Source organism: Phycodurus eques, unplaced genomic scaffold (genome assembly GCF_024500275.1).
Source record: "Phycodurus eques isolate BA_2022a unplaced genomic scaffold, UOR_Pequ_1.1 contig_25, whole genome shotgun sequence".
Taxonomy (NCBI): Eukaryota; Metazoa; Chordata; class Actinopteri; order Syngnathiformes; family Syngnathidae; genus Phycodurus; species Phycodurus eques.
Window position 1 is genome coordinate 457,554 of NW_026904022.1, and position 27,995 is coordinate 485,548.

General features: G+C 50.1%; 1 protein-coding gene across 5 annotated transcripts; it reads left to right on the forward strand.

Moving 5' to 3' along the window:
• The first annotated feature begins 650 nt into the window (after positions 1 to 650).
• On the forward strand, positions 651 to 27,912 carry LOC133398191 (gastrula zinc finger protein XlCGF57.1-like). Of its 5 annotated transcripts, none has more exons than XM_061669787.1 (5): positions 651 to 758; positions 2,137 to 2,294; positions 6,767 to 7,702; positions 12,109 to 12,251; positions 26,747 to 27,912. In XM_061669787.1, the coding sequence occupies exons 4-5, from the start codon at positions 12,125 to 12,127 to the stop codon at positions 27,886 to 27,888; spliced, it is 1,269 nt and encodes a 422-aa protein (XP_061525771.1). In that variant the 5' UTR covers positions 651 to 758; positions 2,137 to 2,294; positions 6,767 to 7,702; positions 12,109 to 12,124; the 3' UTR covers positions 27,889 to 27,912. The 5 variants fall into 5 exon arrangements, with proteins under 5 accessions (XP_061525771.1, XP_061525773.1, XP_061525774.1 ...); XM_061669789.1 differs by having other exon boundaries at positions 6,767 to 7,534; XM_061669790.1 differs by lacking the exon at positions 6,767 to 7,702.
• The last annotated feature ends 83 nt before the right edge of the window (positions 27,913 to 27,995 follow it).

A 27,995-nucleotide genomic window follows, 5' to 3' on the forward strand; every position in this document is an offset into this window, starting at 1 on the left:
CGGTGACTTTTTTTTCTCAATGTCTTCCTGTCTCCAAAGCTGTTCTCTGTCAATTGTTGTCGTACTAGAGCGGCTCCAACCCCCGGAGACAAATTCCTGGTGTGTTTTCTTGGACAAACTGGGCAAATAAAGATGATTCTGATTCTGATATTTAAATAGTACCGAAGTCCGAGATCCTTTGAGAGGACCAAATGTTTTGAGATCAGGATGGAAGCCAACCATCTTTTCTTTGTATTTCTACATCAAAGGAATTCCTTTCATTTGTATGATTCCATTTCACAAATTTTTTACGACAAAAGGGTACCATTTGGGCACCAGGCCAGTGTGTTCAATGCCAGCAAGCGGGTGTGGGGATTTCACGGACACAGAGTGCCACCTTGTGGCCAGCAGAACACTCCAAATATGGCCATGGGGAGCGTCCACATTCCGGTTAAACCCAGGGGCGGGGCTAATTCCACGCCCAGATAATTAAACCTTTATAAAGTGGCATCCGGGAGTTTCGGGGGCTTTTTCGTCGTCCTGGCTTTGTAAGCAGCTGCTATGACAATTTTTCTTTGTCTTTTGCTTGAAACTCCCGCGCTTAGTGTGTCATCGTCGGTGGTCTGTTTCTTTAAATATTTTCTGCCGCAAAGGGTTGTGGGTAATAGATCTCCTTGCCGCTGCACCTCTGCCTCTTTTCTTTCGGCAACCGCACGCGCTTCCACGCGCTGCGCAAAATGTTCCTGAATTTGGACCGACCGTGCTGAATCCTCGTCGCAGTAAGTCCACCAATACCTGACTGGCCTAAAACATTATTCGTTCAATCTTCGTGTCCGGTTGGAGTCGTCTCGTGCACGCCCTAGCTTAGCTTATTTTAGCTAAGTTTAGTTTAGCTCCGTTTAGCTTCGCTTCGCTTAGCTTAGCTTAGTTTAGCTTCGTTTAGCTTCGCTTAGCTTCGCTTAGCTTCGCTTAGCTTCGTTTAGCTTCGCTTCGTTTAGCTTCGCTTCGTTTAGCTTAGCTTAGTTTAGCTTCGCTTCGTTTAGCTTCGCTTCGTTTAGCTTAGTTTAGCTCCGTTTAGCTTCGCTTCGTTTAGCTTCGCTTAGCTTAGTTTAGCTTCGCCTCGTTTAGCTTAGCTTCGTTTAGCTTCGCTTCGTTTAGTTTAGCTTCGCTTCGTTTAGCTTAGCTTAGTTTAGCTTCGTTTAGCTTCGCTTAGCTTCGTTTAGCTTCGCTTCGTTTAGCTTCGCTTCGTTTAGCTTCGCTTCGTTTAGCTTCGCTTAGTTTAGCTTCGTTTAGCTTCGCTTCGTTTAGCTTCGCTTCGTTTAGCTTAGTTTAGCTCCGTTTAGCTTCGCTTCGTTTAGCTTCGCTTAGCTTAGTTTAGCTTCGCTTCGTTTAGCTTAGCTTAGTTTAGCTTCGTTTAGCTTCGCTTCGTTTAGTTTAGCTTCGCTTCGTTTAGCTTAGCTTAGTTTAGCTTCGCTTCGTTTAGCTTAGCTTCGTTTAGCTTAGCTTCGTTTAGCTTCGCTTCGTTTAGTTTAGCTTCGTTTAGCTTCGCTTCGTTTAGCTTAGTTTAGCTCCGTTTAGCTTCGCTTCGTTTAGCTTCGCTTAGTTTAGCTCCGTTTAGCTTCGCTTCGTTTAGCTTCGCTTAGCTTACTTTAGCTTCGCTTAGCTTAGTTTAGCTTAGCTTAGTTTGGCTTCGTTTAGCTTCGCTTCGTTTAGTTTAGCTTCGTTTAGCTTAGTTTAGCTCCGTTTAGCTTCGCTCCGTTTAGCTTCGCTTCGTTTAGCTCGCTAACAAAGAGACACGTTTTGGGATCACCATTTCGCTCAGCAGAGCATCCAGTACTAACAATTCAATGGGAAAAAAACAACAACATGCTATCAGCTTTGTTTGTGTGAGATACTGAAATCATATCCTGTAACAGCCATTTTATGAATCCATTTGTAGAATGTCTGTCATGTTCAAACGCAACTTTTCTCTCCCTATGTCACAAATGAGCTGTCTTCTTTGTCTCGTAGCTCTTTCAATGCATAATTGCATGTTCTGCTGTTTCCTCTTTTTGACTTCGGTGCTTTGCCATTGAAACTAATGTACCGTTTAACCCTCAATGTCCATTGTTTCACATGTCCGATTTGCACTTGCTTTTTCTCATCCCTCCGACGTAGAGCGGAAAAGTGTCGCGATCGTCGTGTGAAAATGTGCGCGAGGGGGACAGCGGAGTACGACGAGGAACTTTGGGCCCCGAAAGAGGAGAAGGAGCCACAGCGTCAACGACCGGACGCTGCGTTCAATCTGCAGCCTCGAATTGTGCTGCGCAGAGCAAGTAATTGTATTATTATTCCCGTTTTTTTGGGGGGGGGGGGGTGAGCAATATCTGACGTTACATATAATATAATTTTCTCAATATCCAATCACGTGTACCCCTCCTGATGATGCGGGTTCCACATTTCAGGAGACCGAAAACTGAGTTGCGGACAGAAAAGAACAACACAAATACGACACCAAGTAGACACAGATTTTTGTGACAGACTCGAAATACTGTGACTTCGTGGGGTGGACACGGAGAGACCTTGTTGTTTGTGGGACTTGAACTTATTTTCTTTTTTAGGTTCGCATTCACCTGAAGCCATGAGCACGTCTTGTGCATTTGCAATCTCCCGGTCCTCAGAACTGTGAGGCTGATGTGCTAACCGGTTGCTCGCCGTGCCGCTAAATTAAACATCAAAACGGAAATCAAAAGTAACAAGTTGTCACTATTGTCACCTGAAATTATTCAAAGAATCGAAAACAAAATAAAAGCAAATACAAAAAAAGCATACTTCGAAGACCTCCTCAATTCCACCGACACGCCTTCCCGTGAGGGAGCAGGGTCTGGGGTCTCTGGGGTTGAGGTCACCGAGCAAGGCCCCGGGGGTGGACGAGAGTCGCCCGGAGTACCTCAAGGCCCTCGATGTTGTGGGGCTGTCCCGCTTGACACGCCTCTGCAACATCGCGTGGACATCGGGGACAGTGCCTCTGGATTGGCAGACTGGGGTGGTGGACCGGAGGGTGTGTTCCAACTGCAGGGGGATCACACTCCTCAGCCTCCCTGGTAAGGTCTATTCAGGGGTGCTGGAGAGGAGGGTCCGTCGGGAAGTCGAATCCCAGATTCGGGAGGAGCGGTGTGGTTTTCGTCCTGGCCGCGGAACAGCGGACCGGCTCTACAGCCTCGGCAGGGTCCTCGAGGGTGCGTGGGAGTGCGCCCGACCGGTCTCCATGTGTTTTGTGGACTCGGAGAAGGCGTTCGACCGTGTCCCTCGGGTGGTCCCGCGGGGGGTGCTTCGGGAGTACGGGGTACCGAACCCCCTGATACGGGCCGCTCGGTCCCTGTGCGACCGGAGTCAGAGTTTGGTCCGCATATCCGGCAGTAAATCGGACTCGTTTCCGGCGAAGTCTGGGCTTCCCTGCTGAGGCTGCCGCCCCCGCGACCCGACCTCGGATACGCGGAAGACGATGGGTGGGCGGACAAACAAAGCAAACTGTTCAGTGTGATATATCGTCCATGTTTACAAACTATGACATTCCGTTGAATAAAGGGTTCATTACAAGCTAATAACGGGTGCAGAAATCATCTACGGTACCCCTCACAAACGTTTTGAACGGCAATGTTGGGAGGAATGCGGTGAGGCTTTGTCAAATTATTTTGAACTGGATATTTTTGTATTCACTTCACTGCTGCTGAAATTATGTTACATCCAAAAAACTCATCCAGAAAAATGTGCAAATGCCGAACCGGGAGTACGCACGGGTCCACTGGTTAACCTTTATTGATACTTGTTTTTATGAACATGATTATTTTACGCTTTTTCACGTTGTCGTTGGCCCGCCCAATTTCAAAGTGGGAGGGGAGCCCGTTTTGATTCAAATAGAGGAGAAAAAAACGACACCCCCACATCGGACAGGAAGAGGAGGTTATCACAAGTTTCCATCTTGAAAGAGTGAAGATGAAGGTCAGAGTGAGGAGAGCAGAGAGGCGGAGACAGGTGACAATAGAAGGTGACGGAGACCACGGCGGAGGATCACAAGCAGACGTCGTCTTAGCTCGGCGATCAGATAGGGACGACGTGACGTCGCACTCTACTCGCGCTGATGGACGGTCTGAAGTTATCGCAGTTCAAGCGACGGAAATGTTCTCAGTGCGGGGAAACGTTTGAAACGACACACAAGAACCCCATACTGGTGAGAAACCTTGTCTTTTCTAAAAGCCTCCTGTGGACAAACCTTAAGCCTCAGAACTCCTGCATGCCTTGGTTTCCAGTGAACTCGGTGATGGCCGTCTCAGATAAATGAATGACCGATTTAACTCGACTGGAAAGAAGCACTGACTTTTTTGTGGTAAACTGTAAAGTGTGGTTGTGATCCATCGTAAAATGTTTCTTCAAATACTGAGAGGAGCTCAATTTGTTTGTATATCGAATCCATTTCCCCCCCCCCCGAAAAGAATTGAAATGCTCTCAATCCATTCGAAACCCTCCAAAACCAAAATGCCGGCAGCACAAAGTAAAAAATGACCCAAGCGACGGGGGCCTACGGCAATTGGGAATTTCGGGACCGCTCCCGAACTGCGGGTCCGTTCCAGGCCGACTTGGCCGAGCGTCGGTTGTTTATTGCTTGATTGGTTTTTGAAGAGGATAATCCCTAACTCGTCAATATGCGACTTGGTTGTGTATCCCCTCACTCGATCTCTGGTCCGATAGACTTTTAGCATTGACATAGTCAATCCCACCGCACTTATTGTACAGCCGGGTTCACGACCCTTGTTCTGCATGCTTCTTCTCCTGTCCTTGTCCTGTCAGTGCTGCCCCATGCAACACTCATATTTCATGTTTCATAGTTGATGTCATGATTTACTTTTCTCACCCTGTTTACAATGACTGCTTTGTCCTTTGTTTGTTTTTCTCTCCCCTCTAGAAACTTTGTTCTGATCGATTCTGATTCTCAATAAACATCAATTATAATACGAAGGAACCACAGCGAAAGCTTAAAAACTCCGCTGTGACGCAGTAAAACTGTTCCGGCATAAAAGGGATACAGATCCTCCGTTCTGCTTGACCTAACAGCAGAACAGGGCCAAAAAAAAAAAAAAAAAAAAAGCAGTTTTTCTTTGGAGGACTTGGAAACCAAAGCCATCCAACAATAGACTTCTAATCGTACTAGAAATCCCAAAAACCGGACACACACGAGAGCTTACAGACCATCTCAACCCAATCGACAGTACCGGCAACATAAAAGTCACACGTGAAGAGCGAATGAAGTGGATCATATCATTCCTGGATCCCACAATGAAGACGGCAGCCTAAAAATAAAAATTTATAGGAAACCCACACGCACTAACCAGTACCTCCTCTGGACATCAGAACACGCTACACCACAAAAACTCTCCGGAGTCAGAACACTTTGCAACCAGACCGGCGTCAAAACAGACGAAAGAGGCTTTCCCACCGCGGGAACCTTTGCAGTACCTTCCCGAGCAACCCTGGTCGCTTGACTTCCCCGTGTCCCCACCAGAAAAAGAAACAAAATTCAGTTCACAAATAAATATTTGCAGTGTACGGTCTTTTTTTTTTTTCCTAGGCAAACCCATTTACAAATAGCAAAATACTTCAGACTGCTGTATTTAAACATTGACTAAGCGCTGTCCATGAAGTCGTGTATTTGCTATTATTATTTTTAAGAAGAAGCTAAGCCGAAAGGCGAAGCTCTCGACTTACCGGTCGATCTCCGTTCCTCCCCTCACCGATGGTCACGAGCTGAGGGTCGTGACGTAAAGAACGAGATCCCGGATACGAGCGGCCGAAATGAGTTTCCTCCGCAGGGTGTCCGGGCTCTCCCTTAGAGATCGGGCGAGAAGCTCGGTCATCCGGGAGGATCTCAGAGTAGAGCCGCTGCTCCTCCGCGTCGAGAGGAGCCGGATGAGGTGGCCGGGGCATCTGATTGGGATGCCTCCCGGGGGCGACTCGGGACACGCCGGAGAGACCGCGTCCTTCGGCTGGCCCGGGAACGCCTCGGGATCCCCCCGGAAGAGATGGATGAAGTGGCTGGGGAGAGGGAAGTCTGGGCGTCCCTGCTAAAGCTATTTCCCCTGCGACCCGACCTCGGATAAGCGGTAGAAAATGGATGGATGGATGGATAATGTACACACAGCACCCCATCTTGAAAAAAATGGAATTGTTGAACTTTTTGCAGAGTTATTAAAAAAGAAAAACTGAAATATCACACAGCCGTAAGTATTCAGCCCCTTTGCTGAGTATTTAGTAGAAGCACCCTTTTGAGCCAACAGCCATGAGTCTTTTGGGGAATGATGCAACAAGTTTTTCACCCCTGGATTTGGGGATCCTCTGCAATTCCTCCTTGCAGATCCTCTCCAGTTCTGTCAGGTTGGACGGTGAACGTTGGTGGACAGCCATTTTCAGGTCTCTCCAGAGATGCTCAATTGGGTTTAAGTCAGGGCTCTGGCTTTGGCGTTCAAAAACGGTCACGGAGTTCTGTAGTACATTTACATTTTTTTATGGTTGTTCTACAGCTTTAAAAAATGCCTTTTATGGATTATTTTTGCTGTGATGTCATGTAATATGCAACTACAGGTACTGTATATCACATTGTACAGTTTGTGTGGCCAAGAGGCCACTGTCACAAAAAAGACCTTTATAAAATAATTTGCAAATGCCAAACCACGAGTATGCTTGCACACATGAAAGTCACATGAGAATTGATTTGAGCAAACCATTAATTTTTTTTTGTCGTCTTATTCTGCAGACATCGGTAAAGATCTTCAACCTGAGCGGCAGGAGCCACAGCCCCCTCACATTAAAGAGGAAGAGGAGGATGTAGAGGTCCACCACATTAGAGAGGAAGAGGAATTGGAGACCACTCGCATTAACAAAGAGGAGGAAGAAGAGCGCCCCCACATCAAACAGGAAGAGGAGGAGGAGGAGGATATCGCCAAGTTTTCGACTGATGTCCCTTTGAAGAGTGAAGGTGACGGTCGAAGAGAGGAGAGCAAAAGGGCGGAGCCTCCAAGTAGCAGCTCAAGTCAACGCATGACAACAGAAGGCGATGGAGACCCCCATGCAGGATCACAACCAGATGGCCTCTCCGCTCCACTATCAGACAGTGATGGCATGATGTCACAATCTCCGAACACTGATGAAAATTATGATGATAAACAGTCTGAAGGTGATATGGAAATTCCCACTGCCAACAAACAATTGAAATGTTCGCAGTTTGGGAAAACCTTTGCTGACAAGAAGGCTTTGAAGATAACACACACTGGAGAGAAACCTTTTGCCTGCTCAGATTGTGGTCAAATATTCCCTGATAAGAGACAATTAAAAGCACACACAAGAAGACACACCGGTGAAAAACCTTTTTCCTGTTCATTTTGCAGTAAAAGATTCACTCAGAAGGGAACCTTGAAAAGACACACAAGAACGCATACTGGAGAGAAACCTTTTTCCTGCTCAGTTTGTGGTCAAAGATTCACTCAGAAGGGAGATTTGAAAATACACGCAAGAACCCACACTGGTGAGAAACCTTTTGTCTGCTCAATTTGTGGTCAAAGATTCGCTTATGAGGGACAATTCAAAATACACACAAGAGCGCACACTGGAGAGAAACCTTTTTGCTGCTCAGTTTGTGGCCAAAGATTCTCACAGAAGAAAACCTTCAAAATACACACAAGAACACACACTGGTGAGAAACCTTTTTCGTGCTCCGTTTGTAGTAAAAGATTTACTCAAAAGGGACAATTAAAAGTGCACTCAAGAACCCACACTGGTGAGAAACCTTTTTCCTGCTCAGTTTGTGGTCAAAGATTCTCTGTAAAGGGAAGCTTAAAAAGACACACAAGAACCCACACTGGTGAGAAACCTTTTTCCTGCTCAGTTTGCGGTCAAAGATTCACTCAGAAGGGAGATTTAAAAATACACACCAGAACACACACCGGAGAGAAACCTTTTGCATGCTCAGGTTGCAGTAAAAGATTCACGAGGAAGGGAGATTTAAACATACACACCAGAACCCACACTGGTGAGAAACCTTTTTCCTGCTCAGATTGTGGTCAGAAATTCACTCAGAAGGGAGCCTTAAAAGTACACTCAAGAACCCACACTGACGAGAAACGTTTTTTTTCTGCTCACTTTGTGATCATAGGTTCTCTCGTAAGACACACGGGTGCTGGTGAGAATAGCAGTGATCAAAGTCTTTTAATGACGATGGAAATGTTTCATAGCGAAAGTAATTACAATGTGAGTGACTGAGTGTTTTGTGTTCATCTATTGTCTATCTTGTTGTCGTCTATCTATTTATCTACACACACACACACTGAAGGAGGAGTTGAGTGACGCCATGGAGAATGACTTCCGGACGGCTTTCGAGAAAATTCTGGTCCACCGTCCGGCGTCTCAGGAGGGGGAAGCAGTGCGCCATCAACACTGTGGATAGCGGGGATGGGGCGCTGCTGCTCTCGACTCGGGACGTTGTGCGTCGATGGGGTGAATACTTCGAAGACCTCCTCAATTCCACCGACACGCCTTCCCGTGAGGGAGCAGAGTCGGGGGTCTCTGGGGTTGAGGTCACCGAGGTGGTTGAAAAGCTCCTCTGTGGCAAGGCCCCGGGGTTGGATGAGATTCGCCCGGAGTTCCTAAAGGCTCTGGATGTTGTGGGGCTGTCCTGGTTGACACGCCTCTGCAACATCGCGTGGACATCGGGGACAGTGTCTCTGCATTCGCAAACTGGGGTGGTGGTCCCCCTTTTTAAGAAGGGGGACTGGAGGGTGTGTTCCAACTACAGGGTGATCACACTCCTCAACCTCCCTGGTAAGGTCTATTCAGGGGTGCTGGAGAGGAGGGTCCGTCGGGAAGTTGAATCTAAGATTCAGGAGGAGCAGTGTGGTTTTCGTCTGCAGGGTCCTCGAGGGTGCATGGGAGTTCACCCAACCAGTCTACATGTGTTTTGTGGACTTGGAGAAGGCGTTCGACCGTGTCCTTTGGGGACTCCTGTGGGGGGTTCTTCGGGAGCATGGGGTGCCAAACCACCTGATCCGGGCTGTTCGGTCCCTGTACGACCGGAGTCAGACTTTTGGTCCGCATTGCTGGCAGTAAGTCGGACTCGTTTCCAGTGAGCGTTGGACTCCGCCAAGGCTGCCCTTTGTCACCGATTCTGTTCACAAATGTTATGGACAGAATTTCTAGGCGTAGAGGGGGTCCGGTTTGGTGGCCTCAGTATTGCATCTCTGCTTTCTGCAGATGATGTGGTTCTGTTGGTTTTCTTCAAGCCATGACCTACAACTCTCACTGGGGCAGTTCGCAGCCGAGGTGAGAATCAGCACCTCCAAATCTGAGACCGTGGTCCTCAGTCGGAAAAGGGTGGCGTGCCCTCTCCGGGTCGGGTATGAGATCCTGCCCCAAGTGGAGGAGTTCAAGTACCTTGGGGTCTTTTTCACGAGTGCGGGAAGAACGGAACGGGAGCTCGACAGGCGGATCGGTGCGGCGTCTGCAGTGATGCGGGCTTTGTATCGGTCCGTTGTGGTGAAGAAGGAGCTAAGCCGAAAGGCGAAGCTCTCGATTTACGTTCCTAGCCTCACCTATGGTCACCAGCTGTGGGTCGTGAGCGAAAGAACGAGAAATGAGTTTCCTCCGCAGGGTGTCCGGGCTCTCCCTTCGAGAGAGGGTGAGAAGCTCGGTCATCCGGGAGGGGCTCAGAGTAGAGCCGCTGCTCCTCCGCATTGAGAGGAGCCAGATGAGGTGGCTCGGGCATCTGATTCGGACGCCTCCCGGTGAGGTGTAACGGGCACGTCCCACCGGGAGGAGACCCCGGGTAGGACCCGGGACACGCTGCAAAGACTGTCTCCCGGCTGGCCTGGGAATGCCTCTGGATCCCACCGGAAGAGCAGGATGAAGTGGCTGGGGAGATGGAAGTCTGGGCGTCGCTGCAAAACCTACTGCCCCCCGTGACCCGACCTCGGATAAGTGGTAGAAAATGGAGGGATAAATATCAAATAAGTGAATGATTGACTGATATAAGACTGGAAAGAAACTGACTTTTGGTGGTCAATCAATAAAATAAGCTTCTTCAAACAGTGAGGCTGACTCCATTTGCTTGTCTCTGAAATCCATTTCGCCCAATAAAAAGAATGGAAATGTCTTTAATCCACTGGAACCCCTCCAAAAACAAGATGCTGGCAACATAAAGCAAAAAAATGGCCGAAGGGAAAACAAACCTGCAAAGCCGGGGGCCCTGTGGAGAATCGCAAGCAGACGGCCTCTTAGCTCCGCTATCGGATAGCGACGACATGACGTCCGGCTGCCAAAGGTCAGAGTGTGTCGCCGGAGCCGCTCGTCAAGTGGCGGCGTTTTCCGAACGAAATCGAATCGTTTCAAAATGAAACCGTCTTCAATTTCCAGTTTCAGGGTTATCGTCGGCCTTTTGCCTGAAGTCAGCTGGGATGGGGTCCAGCGCCCCGGATAACACAAAAGGAATTCAAGCCCAGTCGCCCCTAATTTTGTTTCTACTCGGCGTGACGGAAAAAGGCCGCCAAACCAGCGGCGAAAGAAAAGCCGACAAATAAAACGGCGATATCAATGCAGACTGAGTTGGAAAAAGGATTCAAAATAATCATTTCTGCATCACAACACCAGTCCAGTTCTGGGGCACACGACACCACCCCAGGGGCCTCATGTACAATTTTATTCGTATTATTTCATTTTTTATATATATATATATATATATTTTGCAGTCATGTATGCAGATTTCAAATAAACTTAATTTTTTAAATGCATCAAGATTGGAATTAACATTGGCGGTTGCAATCCTGGCGTCGTTGACTTTCTCTCAGAAGTGGACTGGTCCTCATCATTATCAGCTGTCATCGGGCAGGAGGCGGGGCACACCCTCAACCGGTTGCCAGCCAATCGCAGGGCACACAGAAACAAACAACCATTCGCACTCACAGTCACGCCTACGGGCAATTTAGAGTCTCCAATTCATGCATGTTTTGGGGATGTGGGAGGAAACCGGAGTGCCCGGAGAAAAGCCACGCAGGCACGGGGAGAACGTGCAAACTCCACACAGGCGGGGCCGGGGATTGAACCCGGGTCCTCAGAACTGGGAGGCAGATGCTCTAACCAGTCGGTGCCGCCGCTTATTTCATATAATGATTTAAAATCCGAAGCGTTGACGTCCCTGTCGGCCTATTATTGGTAGGCTTTTATGTTGAAGGTGGCTTTCGCCGCGAGTTGGCGGCTTATTACCGTAATGCCTAGTATGAACCAAATTAGGGGCGCCCGGTTTGACTTCTCTACGGGTCGGAGGCTGGCTTGACCGCAGTCGACAAGCCCTCACGAGGCTCGAGTCGGTGGCCTGTCGCTTTAAATAATTCTGCCCCAAAGGATCATGGGTAATACGGCTCCTTTCGCGTCTCGCGATGCAGCAGGACGGACGATCGCGCTTCAGCAAATCTTGCCGAATTCGGGAGCGAATGTTGGGAATCCTCGACGCTTGACGCCCCCGATCACGACTTTAGTGGACGAAAACAGCATTCGTGCCATCTTCGCGTCCGGTTGGAGTCGTCTCGTGCACCTTGAAGCTTCTCGGCCGAGCCTAGCCTAGCTTAGCTTAGTTTAGCTTAGCTTAGCATGCTAACAAAGAGAAGCGTTTGAGATCAAGCGGGAGGTAAAGTGTTCTTCTTTCCGCCACCGACTAGGAAGGAGTGGGCACCACGAGATCTAAGACTTAACACTGAAATGTGGTTTAAAAAAAAAACGAAATTCCATCAGCTTTGTTTGAGAGGTTGAAATAATCTCCTGTATTTTCTGAGTCGTTACTATTATCAAAATCTGGGTATTGAATCCTTTTGTAGAATGTCTATAATGTTTCAACACAAGTTTTCTCTCCTGAAGTCACAAACGAGCTGTCTTCTTTCTGTCTCATGTTTCGTACAATACATATTTACACATTCTCCTGTTTTCTTGTTGTGGATTTTGGTGCTTTGCCATTTTAACTAACGTACAATTTAACCCGCAGTGTCCAAATCTGTATCTTGATGTCATTGTTTCACATGTCCGATTATCACTTGCTTTCTTCTCATCCCTCCGGCGTAGAGCGGAACGTGTGAAAATGCGTGCGAGGAGGACAGCGGAGCACGAGGAGGAACTTCGGGGCCCGAAAGAGGAGAAGGAGCCACGAGGTCAACGACCGGACGCCGCGTTCGATCTGCGGCCTCCGACTGTGCCACGCGGCGCAGGTTGGCTCACTTGTTGCATGCATTCTAACTTTAATGATATTCCTTTTTTATTTACGGGGCCCGTTTGATGATGCATTTAACTTAACATTATAAACATCCTATAATGTGTACCATGTGGGTCTATGTTGGGACGGAGCGACGTGGTCGCTGCCAGCCGAGACGGGGGGCCGGCCGACCCCCGAATCAAACAACAGTTAAAGATTCTGATGGCCGACCCGAATAGGAGTAAAGACGTCATCGCGTACGTTACGCAAGCTGACATCCATGGAAAAAAAAAAAAGGTGCCATTTGTCTGAAAAAGGCTGCATAGGAGTTTGTATCGTCTTTATGCTGTAATTCAACATTTTTTTTAAAAGCACTAAAATAAGTGAAGTAAATGAGAAAAGCTTTGCAATTTATCCGTCCGTCCATCTTCTACCGCTTATCCGAGGTCAGGTCGCGGGGGCAGTAGCTTTAGCATGGACGCCCAGACTTCCCTCTCCCCAGCCACTTCATCATCCATTCCGGGGGGATCCCGAGGCGTTCCCGGGCCAGCCGAAGGACGTGGTCTCTCCGGCGTGTCCCGGGTCGTCCCCGGGGTCTCCTCCCGGTGGGACGTGCCCGGAAAACCTCACCGGGGAGGCGTCCGGGAGGCATCCGAATCAGATGCCCCAGCCACCTCATCTGGCTCCTCTCGATGTGAAGGAGCAACGGCTCAACTCTGAGATCCTCGCGGATGACAGAGCTTCTCGCCCTACCTCGAAGGGTGAGCCCGGACACCCTGCGGAGGTTTCGGGCCGCTCGTATCCGGGACCTCGTTCTTTCGGTCACGACCCACAGCTCGTGACCATCGGTGAGGGCAGGAACAGAGATCGAGCGGTAAATTGAGAGTTTCGCCTTTCGGCTTAGCTCCTTCTTCACCACAACGGATCGATACAAAGTCCGCATCACTGCAGACGCCGCACCGATCCGCCTGTCGATCTCCCGTTCCATTGTTCCCTCACTCGTGAACAAGACCCCAAGATACTTGAACTCCTCCACTTGGGGCAGGATCTCATCCCCGACCAGGAGAGGGCACGCCACCCTTTTCCGACTGAGGACCACGGTCTCAGATTTGGAGGTGCTGATTCTCATCCCGGCCGCTTCATACTCGGCTGCAAGTGATTGGAGGTCACGGCTTAATGAAGCCAACAGAACCACATCATCAGCAAAAAGCAGAGATGCAATACTGAGGCCACCAAACCGGACCCCCTCTACGCCTAGAAATTCTGTCCATAACATTTGTGAACAGAATCGGTGACAAAGGGCAGCCTTGGCGGAGTCCAACCCTCACTGGAAACGAGTCCGACTTACTGCCAGATATGCGGACCAAACTTGGACTCCGGTCGTACAGGGACCGAACAGCCCGTATCAGGGGGTTCGGTACCCCATACTCCCGAAGTACCCCCCACAGGACTACCCGAGGGACACGGTCGAACGCCTTCTCCAAGTCCACAAAACACATCTAGACTGGTTGGGCGAACTCCCATGCACCCTCGAGGACCCTGCCGAGGCTGTAGAGCTGGTCCACTTTTCCACGGCCAGGACGAAAACCACACTGCTCCTCCTGAATCTGGGATTCAACTTCCCGACGGAACCTCATCTCCAGCACCCCTGAATAGACCTTACCAGGGAGGCTGAGGAGTGTGATCCCCCTGTAGTTGGAACACAAGCTCCAGTCCCCCTTCTTAAAAAGGGGGACCACCACCCCAGTCTGCCAATCCAGAGGCACTGTCCCCGATGTCCACGCGATGTTGCAGAGGCGTGTCAACCAGGACAGCCCCACAACATCCAGAGCCTTTAGGAACTCCGGGAGAATCTCATCCACCCCGGGGCCTTGCCACCGAGGAGCTTTTTAACCACCTCGGTGACCTCAACCCCAGAGATAGGAGAGCCCCCGTCAGAGAACCCAAACTCTGCTCCCTCATGGGAAGGCGTGTCGGTGGAATTGAGGAGGTCTTCGAAGTATTCTCCCCACCGGCTCACAACGTCCCGAGTCGAGGTCAGCAGCGCCCCATCCCCACTATACACGGTGTTGATGGTGCACTGCTTTCCCCTCCTGAGACGTCGGATGGTGGACCAGAATTTCCTCGAAGCCGTCCGCAAGTCTTTCTCCGTGGCCTCACCGAACTCCTCCCATGTCCGAGTTTTTGCTTCAGCGACCACCAAAGCTGCATTCCGCTTGGCCAGCCGGTACCCATCAGCTGCCTCAGGAGGCCCACAGGCCAAAAAGGCCCAATAGGATTCCTTCTTCAGCTTGACGGCATCCCTCACCGTTGGTGTCCACCAACGGGTTCGGGGATTGCCGCCACGACAGGCACCGACCACGTTACGGCCACAGCTCCGGTCGGCCGCCTCAGCAATGGAGGCGCGGAACATGGTCCACTCGGACTCGATGTCCCCCGCCTCCCACGGAACATGAGCAAAGTTCTGCCGGAGGTGGGAGTTGAAACTCCTTCTGACAGGGGATTCCGCCAGACGTTCCCAGCAGACCCTCTCAATACGTTTGGGCCTGCCACATCGGACCGGCATCTTCCCCCACCATCGGAGCCAACTCACCACCAGGTGGTGATCAGTTGACAGCTCCCCCCCTCGCTTTACCCGAGTGTCCAAGACATGCGGCCGCAAGTTCGATGACACGATGACAAAGTCGATCATTGAACTGCGACCTAGGGTGTCCTGGTGCCAAGTGCACGTGTGGACACCCTTGTGCTTGAACATGGTGTTCGTTATGGACAATCCGTGATGAGCACAGAAGTCCAATAACAGAACACTTCTCGGGTTCTGATCGGGGGGGCCGTTCCTCCCAATCACGCCCTTCCAGGTCTCACTGTCATTGCCCACGTGAGCATTTAAGTCCCCCAGCAGAACAATGGAGTCCCCAGCGGGAGCGCTCTCCAGCACCCCCTCCAAGGACTCCAGAAAGGGTGGGTACTCTGAACTGGTGTTTGGTGCATAGGCACAAACAACAGTCAGGACCCGTCCCCCCACCCGAAGGCGGAGGGAGGCTACCCTCTCGTCCACCGGGGTGAACCCCAACGTACAGGTGCCGAGCCGGGGAGCAATAAGTATACCCACACCTGCTCAGGCGCCTCTCACCGTGCGCAACTCCAGAGTGGAAGAGAGTCCAACCCCTCTCGAGGGGACTAGTACCAGAGCCCAAGCTGTGTGTGGAGGCGAGTCCGACTATATCTAGTCGGAACTTGTCGACCTCACACACCAGCTCGGGCTCCTTCCCTGCCAGAGAGGTGACATTCCATGTCCCTAGAGCCAGCTTCTGTAGCTGGGGATCAGATCGCCAAGGTCCCCGCCTTCGGCCACCGCCCAGCTCGCACTGCACCCGACCCCTATGGCCCCTCCCACAGGTGGGGAGCCCATGGGAAGGGGGACCCACGTTACCCTTTCGGGCCCCGTGGGTGCAGGCCTGGCCACCGGGCACTCTCCTTCGAGCCCCACCTCCAGGCCTGGCTCCAGAGGGCGGCCCCGGTGACCCCCGTCCGGGCAAGGGAAACCTGAGTCCATAATTTGTCTTCTTCATAAGGGGTCATTTGAGCCGTGCTTTGTCTGGTCCCTCACCTAGGACCTGTTTGCCATGGGTGACCCTGCCAGGGGCATAAAGCCCCAGACAACTTAGCTCCTAGGATCACTGCGACACACAAACCCCTCCACCATGACAAGGTGACTGCTCAAGGAGGGGGACATTTGTAGTATTTAAATACTACAAATGTCATGAGCTGCCCTGTAGTACTATGGTTGGAGCCTGGGTGGCGCTTTGCGCCCTCGCTCTCCCCTGCCCCTCTCTCTCTTTCCAGCACCTTCCTCGGCCGTGCACCTGCCACCAATCAGCCCTTGTTACCACCTGCATTTAAGCCTGCCTAATCCCGGAAATCCTTGCCAGAGTATTGAAGCTTCCCCAGCGGTACAACGGTTCCCAAGTCTTCACGTAAACTACGCAAATCCTCGTCATCTTTCTGACCTCCGTGTTTTTCCTCGTCCTCAGTGTTTCCTCTGTGTCCCTTGCCCAAGTGAATTACGGCCGCCAAGCCAGCCGACTGTCCTCGTCATTGCCTGCCACGCATTCTCTGCCTCAACGACCCGCCAGCGCATCTCAAGGACTACCTACATTTCCCTTTTCAATAAACTGTTCATCACAGCCTCCGCCTGCTCTTGGGTCCAGTCTCCGTCCTTTCGTGACAGAATACTCTGGCCACAAATGGACCCAGCAACCCTGGAGGTGCTAAAACATGCACTCACCTTCTAAGGCGCCCAGCTAGGGTGGTAAGACAAAGCTTTTCAAGAAATCTTTACACTCCTTTACGCAACAAGTCTCCCTCCTTTCTTCGAAGATGCAATCCGACCACTGGTACTACTACAAGTACTACTTCCGGGCCTACAGCCTCCCGTAAAAAGAACCTCATGTCGTTCCGCCTTAATCTGTACTCCGTGGACCTAGGTGCATGTAGCCAGTTTCTCCTCAATTGCTCCCTAGTTTTCAACCTTCAATCGTACACTTATCCCACCGAACAATCCAAGGACGCGTTTGTCACTAACCTTCTCCGCGGCAAAGCAACCAAATGGTCCACCGCGTTGTGCCACAACCCCTCCCCAGTACTCCAGTCATTAGATTCTTTTTCCACCGAATTTAAAAAGGAATTTGATGTTCAGGGCAGAGAAGCCAGCAGTCGCCTCCTTACGCTCACTCAGGGTGCTAGTTCTGTAGCTGCATATTCCATTAAATTTAGGATACATGCGGGTGGGATGACGCTGCGGATTTTCTTGAACGGCCTTTTGGAGCAACTTAGGCGTCATCTTATCCAAGATGGCGCCTACCAGTGTGGTCGCCTCGGTAACGCGCTCTCAAGTATGGTCTTTGTTTTTGTGTTTTTCGTCCGTCTTTGGAGACCTTACACGACTCACTTACACAAGGGGAGACCTGCTAACCATCAAGGAGGCTACTCCGGACTTTCTGTCACCAACTTTCTGAACGAACCTGTGTTTTAAAATCTCCTAACTTCCGTGGTTCCAACCGTGTTCGTTTTCGTGAAAGAACGTCGTTCACAACAATGTATAAAAAACAACCAATTTATTCCTGACAGAGGAGTCGATACATTTTGCAGAGCTCTGGGTTCGTAACTACCCCATCTTAGATACAGTAGTAGAACAAAACTATCTGACTCTCCCCCAGACTTATACAATGTTTCAAACAGGCCGGTGTGGAATCGCTGTCGTCCGATTGGTCCGTAATCTGACGTCATCGTTGTTCGGCCAAATGATGACTATCTGATCTGGGTCCAGACGTCGCCTGCCGATGTCTCCTGCATTCAATGTTTATAGTGGCTCCCCGCAGTTCCTTTCTTCTTTGCCATCTGTCTCCAAATACCCCCTGATGGGGGCCACATATCCGCCGCTGGGGGCCTTCCTGCAGTATACTCCTATACTCCAATACACATTCTCTTCCAAACTAGTTAGAATTACATATTAGAATATAAAGTATTCTATATTCCCTTCATTTCGAATATCCGCTCAGTTTTTTCCCCGAGTTACTCACCGGAGCGGCGTCCGCGGTTTTCGGCGCATGGAGATGGAAACCCTAGGCGGCATTCAGGTGAAACTCCGCAAGAGAGGACACAGATTGGCGTTCCCGTCGATCCACCTCGCGAATGTACGCTCCGTACCCAACAAAATGGACGAGCTTCATCTTCTGTTAAAGACCGGTAAAGACTTCGGACGTTCCGCGGCCATGTGCTTCACGGAGACCTGGCTTTGCGACGCCGTACCCAATGGCGCCGTCGCGCTTCCCGGCTTCAACATTCATCGAGCGGACCGCAACATGGAATCATCGGGGAAAACGAAGGTGTACGGATGTCACGGTGCTCAGCACACGCTGCAGCCCGCATCTGGAGTCGCTGTTTTTGAACTGTAAACCATTCTACTCGCCACGTGAGTTGGCATCGTTTATACTGGCTGGAGTCTATATTACACCTCAAGCTAACACGAACGCCGCATTGCTAACGCTCGCCAACAAGTCAACGAAATTGAAAAAAAACACCCGGACTCACCCCTCATTATTCTCGGGGACTTTTACAAAGCTAAACTCGACCACGAACTCCCTAAATACAAGCAGCACATCGACTGTCCTACCAGGGAAAATAATACTTTAGACCACTGCTACACTACGGTAAAAAACGCATACCGTGCTATACCTCGTGCAGCCCTGGGCTCGTCTGATCACTGCTTAATTCACTTAATACCGACGTACAAGCAAGTACTTAAATGTGCGAAGCCTACAGTGAAAACAGTCAAAAAGTGGACCAATGAAGCCAAGATGGAACTTCAAAGCTGTTTAGACTGCACAGACTGGAGTGTCTTTGAAAATTCAGCTGGCGGCCTATATACGAATATACGGACACTGTCACATCCTATATCAGTTTCTGTGAAGAGGTTTGTGTACCAACAAAATCATTTCGGACATTCAACAACAACAAGCCGTGGTTCACTGCTAAACTAAAGCAGCCTCGCCAAGCTAAGGAGGACGCATATCAGAGCAGGGACAGGGCCCTGTATAATCAAGCTAGAAACCAGCTTACTAAAGAAATGAACATTGCAAAGAGGTACTATGCAGCAAAGTTGGAAAAACAGTTTAGCGCTAACGACTCTAAATCAGTCTGGCATGCATTCCAATCGCTGACGATCCCCCCCAAGCTGAGAACAATAGCACACTAGCCAACGACTTGAATACCTTCTATTGCAGATTTGAAAAGGACAGTTTCACTCCACACACCCACCCGGCCGCACCCGCGACCACAACCACACCTCTGACTTCTGCGTTAACCATCCATGAACAGGATGTGAGACGCATCTTCAAACAACAGAAGATTAACAAAGCGGCAGGCCCAGACCATGTGTCCCCATCCTGCCTCAAAGTCTGCGCGGACCAGCTCGCTCCAGTCTTCACTCAGATCTTCAACAGATCTTTGGAAATGTGCGAAGTTCCATCCTGTTTCAAACGCTCCACCATCATTCCAGTCCCCAAGAAACCTGCAATCTCTGGTCTGAATGACTACAGGCCTGTCGGTTTGACATCTGTGGTCATGAAGTCCTTTGAACGTCTCGTGCTGGTCCCCCTGCAGTTTGCCTAACAAGCGAACAGGTCTGCGGATGATGCAGTCAACATGGGACTGCACTTCATCCTAGAACACCTCGACAGTGCAGGGACCTACGCGAGGATCCTGTTCGTGGACTTCAGCTCAGCGTTCGACACCATCATCCCTGAACTCCTTTCAACCAAGCTTGTCCAGCTCAGCGTCTCATCTGCCAGTGGATTTACAGCTTTCTGACGGGCAGGACACAGCAGGTCAGGCTGGGGGAGGCCACCTCATCCACACGCAGCATCAGCACTGGGGCGCCCCAAGGTTGTGTCCTCTCTCCGCTGCTCTTCTCTCTCTCCACGAACGACTGCACCTCAGCGAACCCGACTGTCAAACTCCTGAATTTGCAGATGACACCACTGTCATCGGCCTCAGCAAGGACGGTGACGAGTCTGCATATCGACAGGAAGCGGAGCGGCCGGAGCTGCGGTGCGGCCGACACAACCTGGAGCTGAACACGCTCGAGACGGTAGAGATGATCGTGGACTTCAGGAGGCATCCTTCGCCACAGCTGCCCCTCACGTTGTCCAGCTGCCATGTGTCAACCGTCGAGACCTTCAAGTTCCTGGGAATTACAATCTCTCAGGACCTGAAGTGGGCGACCAACATCAACTCCGTCCTCAAAAAGGCCCAGGGGAGGATGTATTTCCTGCGGCTTCTGAGAAAGCACGGCCTGCCACCGGAGCTGCTGAGACGGTTCTACACAGCGGTCATCGAATCAGTCCTGTGTTCTTCCATCACAGTCTGGTTTGGTGCTGCTACAAAAAAGGACAAACTCCGACTGCGACGGACAATCAAAACTGCTGAAAGGATTGTCGGTACCCCCCTACCCACCATTGAGGACTTGCACGCTGCCAGAACTAAGACAAGAGCGTGCAAAATCCTCTCGGACCGTCTCCACCTCGGTCACCGGCTCTTCCAGCTCCTTCCCTCAGGTAGGCGCTACCGATCAACGCAAACTAGAACTAGCAGTCATTCCAACAGCTTCTTCCCTCTTGCGATCAACTTCTTAAACACCTAACCTATAATTCCATTACAATAAGCTGGCAATTTTTTTACTTGAGTTCGTTGTCACATTTCTGTGGGGCCAATTATGTATTACTCGTGCACTCACTGTAGTTGTCTCGCCACGCTGCACTATTTCCATATGCTGGCCACTCATGCCAGAGTAGCACCTGCTCCATTTGCACACTGATTGAGGAGTATCTGTAACATTTGCACAACCAACATTGTCCCAGATGATCGCACGACTCGTCACTTTAAACCGCATCCACTCCTTGAAGTCTCAGCGCCCTTTGCACAATGGTCATTGCACCGGACTGTTGCAATATTAGTCATTCGAACGTGCTGTGTGCTGGAGGACTCTGCATCTTTTTGCACAATTGTTTTTTGTCAATGTCTTTGTCTCCAAAGTGTTCTGTAAATTGACTGTCTGTTGTACTTGAGCGGCTCCAACTACCGGAGACAAATTCCTTGTGTGTTTTGGACATACTTGGCAAATAAAGATGATTCTGATTCTGGTTAAAGACGAGCTCACTGCCCGGGACGAGCCCTTCTCTCTCGAGGACCTCATCACACTCGGCATTCGCCTAGATAACAAACTGCGAAAGAGAGATCACGATAGAGGGGGGTCCGAGCGCGTAAAATTACTCCAACCGTGACCAACGCGCCGTCAGCATCTCACCCGCTTTCTGCACCACCTTCTGCCCCTTGGTCACCCCCCACTGCGCCTGATGAGCCCAGGCAAATTGGTAACACACGTCTTGATCCCCAGGAACATCCGCGTCGCGTCATCCAGCGACTGTGCATTTATTGCGGTCACTTCATTGCCACATGCCCCTTGCGGCCAAAAGATCAGGCTCTGTGCGATCCGAGACTGCCGTGGTGAGCCAAACCGCCATTTCCTCGAGCGCTCCCTCCCATATGACCATTCCTTCTTGTATTCTAGGTTCCGCTCACGACACACCGATAGTTGCCCTTATAGATTCCGGTGCAGACGATAATTTTAATCACGAAGGTATAACACATCAGCTCCAACTCCCTCTCCAACCACCGCAGTCTCCCAAAAACGTCACAGCCTCATCCGTATCCGTGAGGGGGATGAATGGAAGACTGCTTTCAATACCCCCCTTGGACACTTTGAATATTTGGATTAACCAATGCCCCCGCAGTCTTCCAAGCATTCATCAACGACTCCCTCCATGATGTTATAAACCGTTTTGTTTTTGTTTACCTGGACGACATCCTCATTTTCTCCCGCTCCCCCGAAGAACACCGTATTCCAGCGCCCCCTTGAGAACAGTCTGTAAGTCAAACCAGAAAAATGCGAATTCCACCTCTCCTCCGTACATTTTTTTTTTTAGGCTACATCATTGCCAAAGGACAGTTGCAACCAGACCCTGCCAAAATCCAAGCAATCATTGACTGGCCCATTCCCACCACCCAGAAGGAACTAGAACGTTTCCTTGGATTCGCCAACTTCTACCGCCGCTTCATCCACAATTACAGCAAGGTCGCACTTACCCTCAACAGCCTTACGTCCACCAGCACCCCCTTTCAGTGGACCCCGGCAGCATCCCAAGCTTTCAGCCAACTGAAAACCCTTATCACAGTGCTCCCGTCCTACGCCACCCCGACTCCTCCCTCCAGTTCGTGGTGGAGGTTGACGTCTCGGACACTGGGGCAGGAGCCGTCCTCTCGCAGCGGGACCCCACGTCCCAGAAACTTCATCCCTGTGCCTTTTTCTCCCGTCGCCTGTCCCCTGCTGAGAGGAATTATGACGTTGGCAATCGAGAGCTGCTTGCCATGATATGGGCTTTGGAAGAGTGGAGGGGATTGAAGTACCGTTTATCATCTGGACTGATCACAAGAACCTATCTTACCTCCGGTCCGTCAAACGCCTTAACCGCCGATAAGTTCGCTGGGCCCTCTTCCTAAGCCGATTCAATTTCAGCCTCTCTTTCCGACCTGGATCGCGCAACAGTAAACCTGACGCCCTCGCCCACAGATACTCACTCCCCTCCAGCCCTGCAGAACCCGATACTAACCTCCCTTCCTGCTGCTTCATTGGTGCTGCCTCATGGAAAATAGAACAAATTGTCAATTGTCACCCTGACCCCAAGACCAGACCTCCGAACCGTCTTTTCGCACCCGATTCCGAAAAGCTTTGATGTCCTTCGGTGAGCCCACAACTCCAAGCTCACGTGTCATCCCAGCATCTTTCTGGTGGCCCAGCCTGGTCAAAGACACCGGGAATTCGTCTTACGCAACCCCAGGTCCTGGAGCTCGTTCCTCGCTTGGATTGAATACGCCCACAACTCGGACTTTTATGCGGCTCACCCGGGGAAGCCTGGCAGGACGGCGGGAGGTGTCCGTTGAGAGGGGGATACTGTCATGAGGCTCCAACCACGACGATGGTTGGAGCCTGGGTGGCGCTTTGCGCCCTCGTTCTCCCCTGCCCCACTCTCCCCTGCCCCGCTCTCTCTTTCCCGCACCTTCCTCGGCCGCGCGCCTGTCACCAATCAGCCCTCATTACCACCTGCATTTAAATTCCAGGGAGAACTGCTGGATGATCCTTTACTGTTTCCACAGTCCACATCCGTCTTCTTTGTTGCGCTAAGTGGCTGTCTGTCAGCACATTTCTGCTCACCATTTTGAGACATCGGTAGAGTGGTTTAATTCCCCGACTGTCCGTTTACGTCCACATACACTTCAAGACGGTGGATTTTCGTTTCAAGGACCGGCACCCTGTGTAGTCCGTGATAGTCCTCAGTGGGGTAGAGAGGCATCCTGTTGCTGGTCTCGTTGCCAATAGCAGGCCTGTGCTAATTAGCAGGCCACGCTCAATCGTAAGGGGGTAAAAAATAATAATATTGGAACATGGCAACAATTGGCTGCCTCTACAAAAAAAAAAGTACAGTCCCACAAGTTTAAAAATATCCTGGAGTCGCTTCTTCCAATTTCCTTGGAAGAAGAAAACAAGCTGATCAGCAAGGAAAAAAATACAAACAGAGGCAAAGCAAGGAGCAGCAAGCAGAAAAGCGTCTGCACTGTACGAGAGCAGCAAGATTTAGCGCCACGATCTTTGCGAGTGGCAAAGTTGGTAAAAACAAAATGTGTGTAACACAGTATTTGTGTTTCCTATCGAGCGGACTTCATTTTCATCATTTTAGTTCTGGTCTAAGCTCATAAATGTACAGCCAAGAATGCCCAATGTTATATATATATATATATATATATATATATATATAATGAAAAGAAGAAAAAATGCTCAATTTAAACTGAAATTAGTTTCATAAATGTTTTTGTTTGAAATTGCCTCACTGAACATATTTCTAGAAATGAAATGTTTTCTGTCCAATGTGAATTTAAGAAATAAAAGTTTACTTTCTAAAAAAAAAAAAAAGAAAAACAAATGGTGGTTCATTTTAAAGTGAAATTACTTATTTTTTCTTGTGTATTCATAATTGCTATTTTAACTAAGCAAAAATGTATCTGAAATACCCATCCATCCATTTTCCTCCACTTATCCGAGGTCGGGTCGCGGGGGCAGCATCTCCAGCACAGATGCCCAGACTTCCCTCTCCCCAGCCACTTCATCCAGCTCTTCTAGGGGGATCCCGAGGTGTTCCGAGGCCAGCTGGGAGACATAGTCTCTCCAGCGTGTCCTGGTTCGTCTCCTCCTGGGACGTGCCCGGAACACCTCACCAGGGAGGCGTCCGAATTCGATGCCCCAACCACCTCATCTGGCTCCTCTCAAGGTGGAGGAGCAGCGGTTCTACTCTGCGCTCCTCCCGGGTGACCGAGCTTCTCACCCTATCTCTAAGGGAGAGCCCGGACACACTGCGGAGGAAACTCATTTTGGCCGCTCGTATCCGTTCGTTTTGGCCGCTTGTATCTCGTTCTTTCGGTCACGACCCACAGCTCGTGACCATAGGTGAGGGTAGGAACGTAGCTCGACCGGTAAATTGAGAACTTTGCCTTTGGTTTTAGCTCCTCCTTCACCACAACAGACAGATACAAAGTCCTCATCACTGCAGACGCTGCACTGATCCTCCTGTCAATATCCCATTCCACTCTTCCCTCACTCGTGAACAAGAGCCCAAGATACTTGAACTTGGGGCAGGATCTCAGCCCCGACCTGGAGAGGGCACGCCACCCTTTTCCGACTGAGGACCATGGTCTCAGATTTGGAGGTGCTGATTCTCATCCCAGCCGGTTCACACTCGGCTGCGAATTGCTCGAGTGAGAGTTGGAGGTCACGGTTTGATGAAGCCAACAGAACCACATCATCTGCAAAAAGCAGAGATGCAATACTGAGGCTAGCAAACCGGAACCCCCCCACCCCACACACACCTCGGCTGCAGCTAGAAATTCCATCCATAAAAGTTATGAACAGAATTGATGACAAAGGGCAGCCTTACTACCCAATTAGTGCATTACAATTTTAGTAGGACCCCTCCTTGAGCCATCACCTTGTCGTGGTGGAGGGGTTTGTGTGTCCCAGTGATCCTAGGAGCTAAGTTGTCTGGGGTCACCCATGACAAACAGGTCCAAGGTGAGGGACCAGACAAAGCATGGCTCAAAGACCCCTAATGATGACGACAAACAATGGACTTCGTTTTCTCTTCCCTGGACGCGGGTCACCAGGGCCCCACTCTGGAGCCAGGCCTGGAGTTGGGGCTCGAAGGAGAGCGCCTGGTGGCCGGGCCTGCACCCGGCCAGGCACAGCCCGAAAGGGTAATGTGGGTCCCCCTTCCCATGGGCTCACCACCTGTGGGAGAGGCCATAGGGGTTGGGTGCAGCGTGAGCTGGGCGGTGGCCGAAGGCGGGGACCTTGGCGATCCGATCCCCGGCTACAGAAGCTGGCTCTAGGGACGTGGAATGTCACCTCTCTGGCAGGGAAGGAGCCCGGGCTGGTGTGTGAGTTCGAGAAGTTCCGACTAGATATAGTCGGACTCGCCTCCACGTACAGCTTGGGCTCTGGTACCAGTCCTCTCGAGAGGGGTTGGACTCTCTTCCATTCTGGAGTTGCCCACGGTGAGAGGCACAGAGCAGGCGTGGGTATACTTATTGCCCCCCGGCTCAGCGCCTGTACGTTGGGGTTCACCCCGGTGGACGAGAGGGTAGCCTCCCTCCGCCTTCGGGTGGGGGGACGGGTCCTGACTGTTGTTTGTGCCTATGCACCAAACACCAGTTGAGAGTACCCACCCTTTTTGGAGTCCTTGGAGTGGGTGATGGAGAGCGCTCCCGCTGGGGACTCCATTGTTCTGCTGGGGGACTTCAATGCTCAATGACAGTGAGACCTGGAAGGGCGTGATTGGGAGAAACGGCCCCCCCGATCAGAACCTGAGCGGTGTTCTGTTATTGGACTTCTGTGCTCGTCACGGCTTGTCCATAACGAACACCATGTTCAAGCATAAGGATGTCCACATGTGCACTTGGCACCAGGACACCCTAGGTCGCCGTTCGATGATCGACTTTGTGGTCGTGTCATCGGACTTGCGGCCGCATGTCTTGGACACTCGGGTGAAGAGAGGGGCGGAGCTGTCAACTGTTAGCGGAGCTGTCAACTTGGCTCCGATGGTGGGGGAAGATGCCGGTCCGACGTGGCAGGCCGAAACGTATTGTGAGGGTCGGCTGGGAACGTCTGGCAGAATCCCCTGTCAGAAGGAGTTTCAAACTTTGCTCATGTTCCGGGGGAGGCGGGGGAAATCGAGTCCGAGTGGACCATGTTCCACGCCTCCATTGCTGAGGCAGCCGACCGGAGCTGTGTCCGTAAGGTGGTTGGTGCCTGTCGTGGCGGCAATCCCCGAACCCGTTGGTGTCCACCAACGTGCCGCCATACAGTTACATATTTACTAAATATATGACATTCCATAAAAGCACATGTTGAATAAAGGGTTCATAAAAACTGAAAAACAAGTGCAGCAGTCATGTACAGTATCCTTCACAAACTTTGTAAATGGTGATGTTGGGATGAACGCGGTGAGGCTTTGTATCATTATTCTGAACTGTATATTTACTACTTTACAAGAGGCCACCGTTACATTAAAAACCTTTACAGAAAGACTTGCAAATGCCAAACTGGGAGTATGCAGAGGTCCGCTGTATTACCTTTATTCATACTTGTTTTTATGAACTTTATTATTTTACATTCTTTCACATTTTATTGTTGTTGTTGACCTTCCCAGTTTTATTTCCAATATATTAAACTCATCTGCCTTTCACACTAATCTTAAATCTTATATCTCAACCATTATACACATTAAAGTCACAATATTAGAAAAGATTTACCAAACCATGTGTGTTTGTCTTCTTGTCTTGTAGACATCAGTGAAGATCTTCATACTGAGCACCCGAAGCCAGAGCCCCCTCACATTAAAGAGGAAGTGAAGGACAAAGAGGTCCACCACATCAAAGAGGAAGAGGAGCCCATTTTGATTAAAAAAGAGGAGGAAGAAGCGTGCCCCCACATCAAACAGGAAGAGGAGGAGGAGGATATCACCAAGTTTCCATCGACTGGTGTCCTTTTGAAGAGTGCAGATGAAAGTCAAAGTGAGGAGAGCAAAGGAGCGGAGCCTCCAAGCAGCAGCTCAAGTCAACACATGACAACAGAAGGTGACGGAGACCACTGTGGAGGATCACCAGCAGACGGCCTCTTAGCGCCACTGTCAGATAGTGATGACGTGATGTCACATCCTCCTCACACTGATGATGATCATCATAAACAGTCTGAAGGTGATATGACATGTCCCGCTGACAGCAAACGATGCAAATGTTTTCAGTGTTGGAAAACATTTGCAAACAAGACCATTTTGAAACAACACATGAGAACACACACTGGAGAAAAACCTTTTTCCTGCTCAGTTTGTGGCCAAAGATTCTCGATGAAGGAACACTTAAAAAGACACACAAGAACCCACACGGGTGAGAAACCTTTTTCTTGCACAGTTTGTGGTAAAACATTCATTCAGAATACAGATGTTAAAAGACACGCAAGAACACACACTGGTGAGAAACCTTTTTCCTGCTCATTTTGTGGTCAACGATTCTCTGGTAAGAAAAACTTAACAATGCACACAAGAACCCACACTGGTGAGAAACCTTTTTCTTGCACAGTTTGTGGTAAAACATTCACTCAGCAGACAAATTTACAAAGACACACAAGAACCCACACTGGTGAGAAACCTTTTTCCTGCACAGTTTGTGGTAAAACATTCGCTCGGCAGACAAATTTAAAAAGGCACACAAGAACACACACTGGTGAGAGACCTTTTTCCTGCTCTGTTTGTGGTCAGAGATTCTCTGACAAGGGAACCTTGACAAGACACACAAGAACCCACACTGGTGAGAAAGCTTTTTCCTGCTCGGGTTGTGGTCAGAGATTCTCTCGTAAGGATCAGGTTAAGACACACAAGTGCGCTGGTGAGAATAGCAGTGATCAAGAAGCCTTTATTGTAAATCTTTAAAAAAAAAAAAAAAAAAAAAGTAAATTCTGTGTTACTGACTCTCAAAACTCTGCATTCTTGTATTCTGTGTCCCAGCTTTTATTCTTGTCTTCTTGTTGTCCATATGT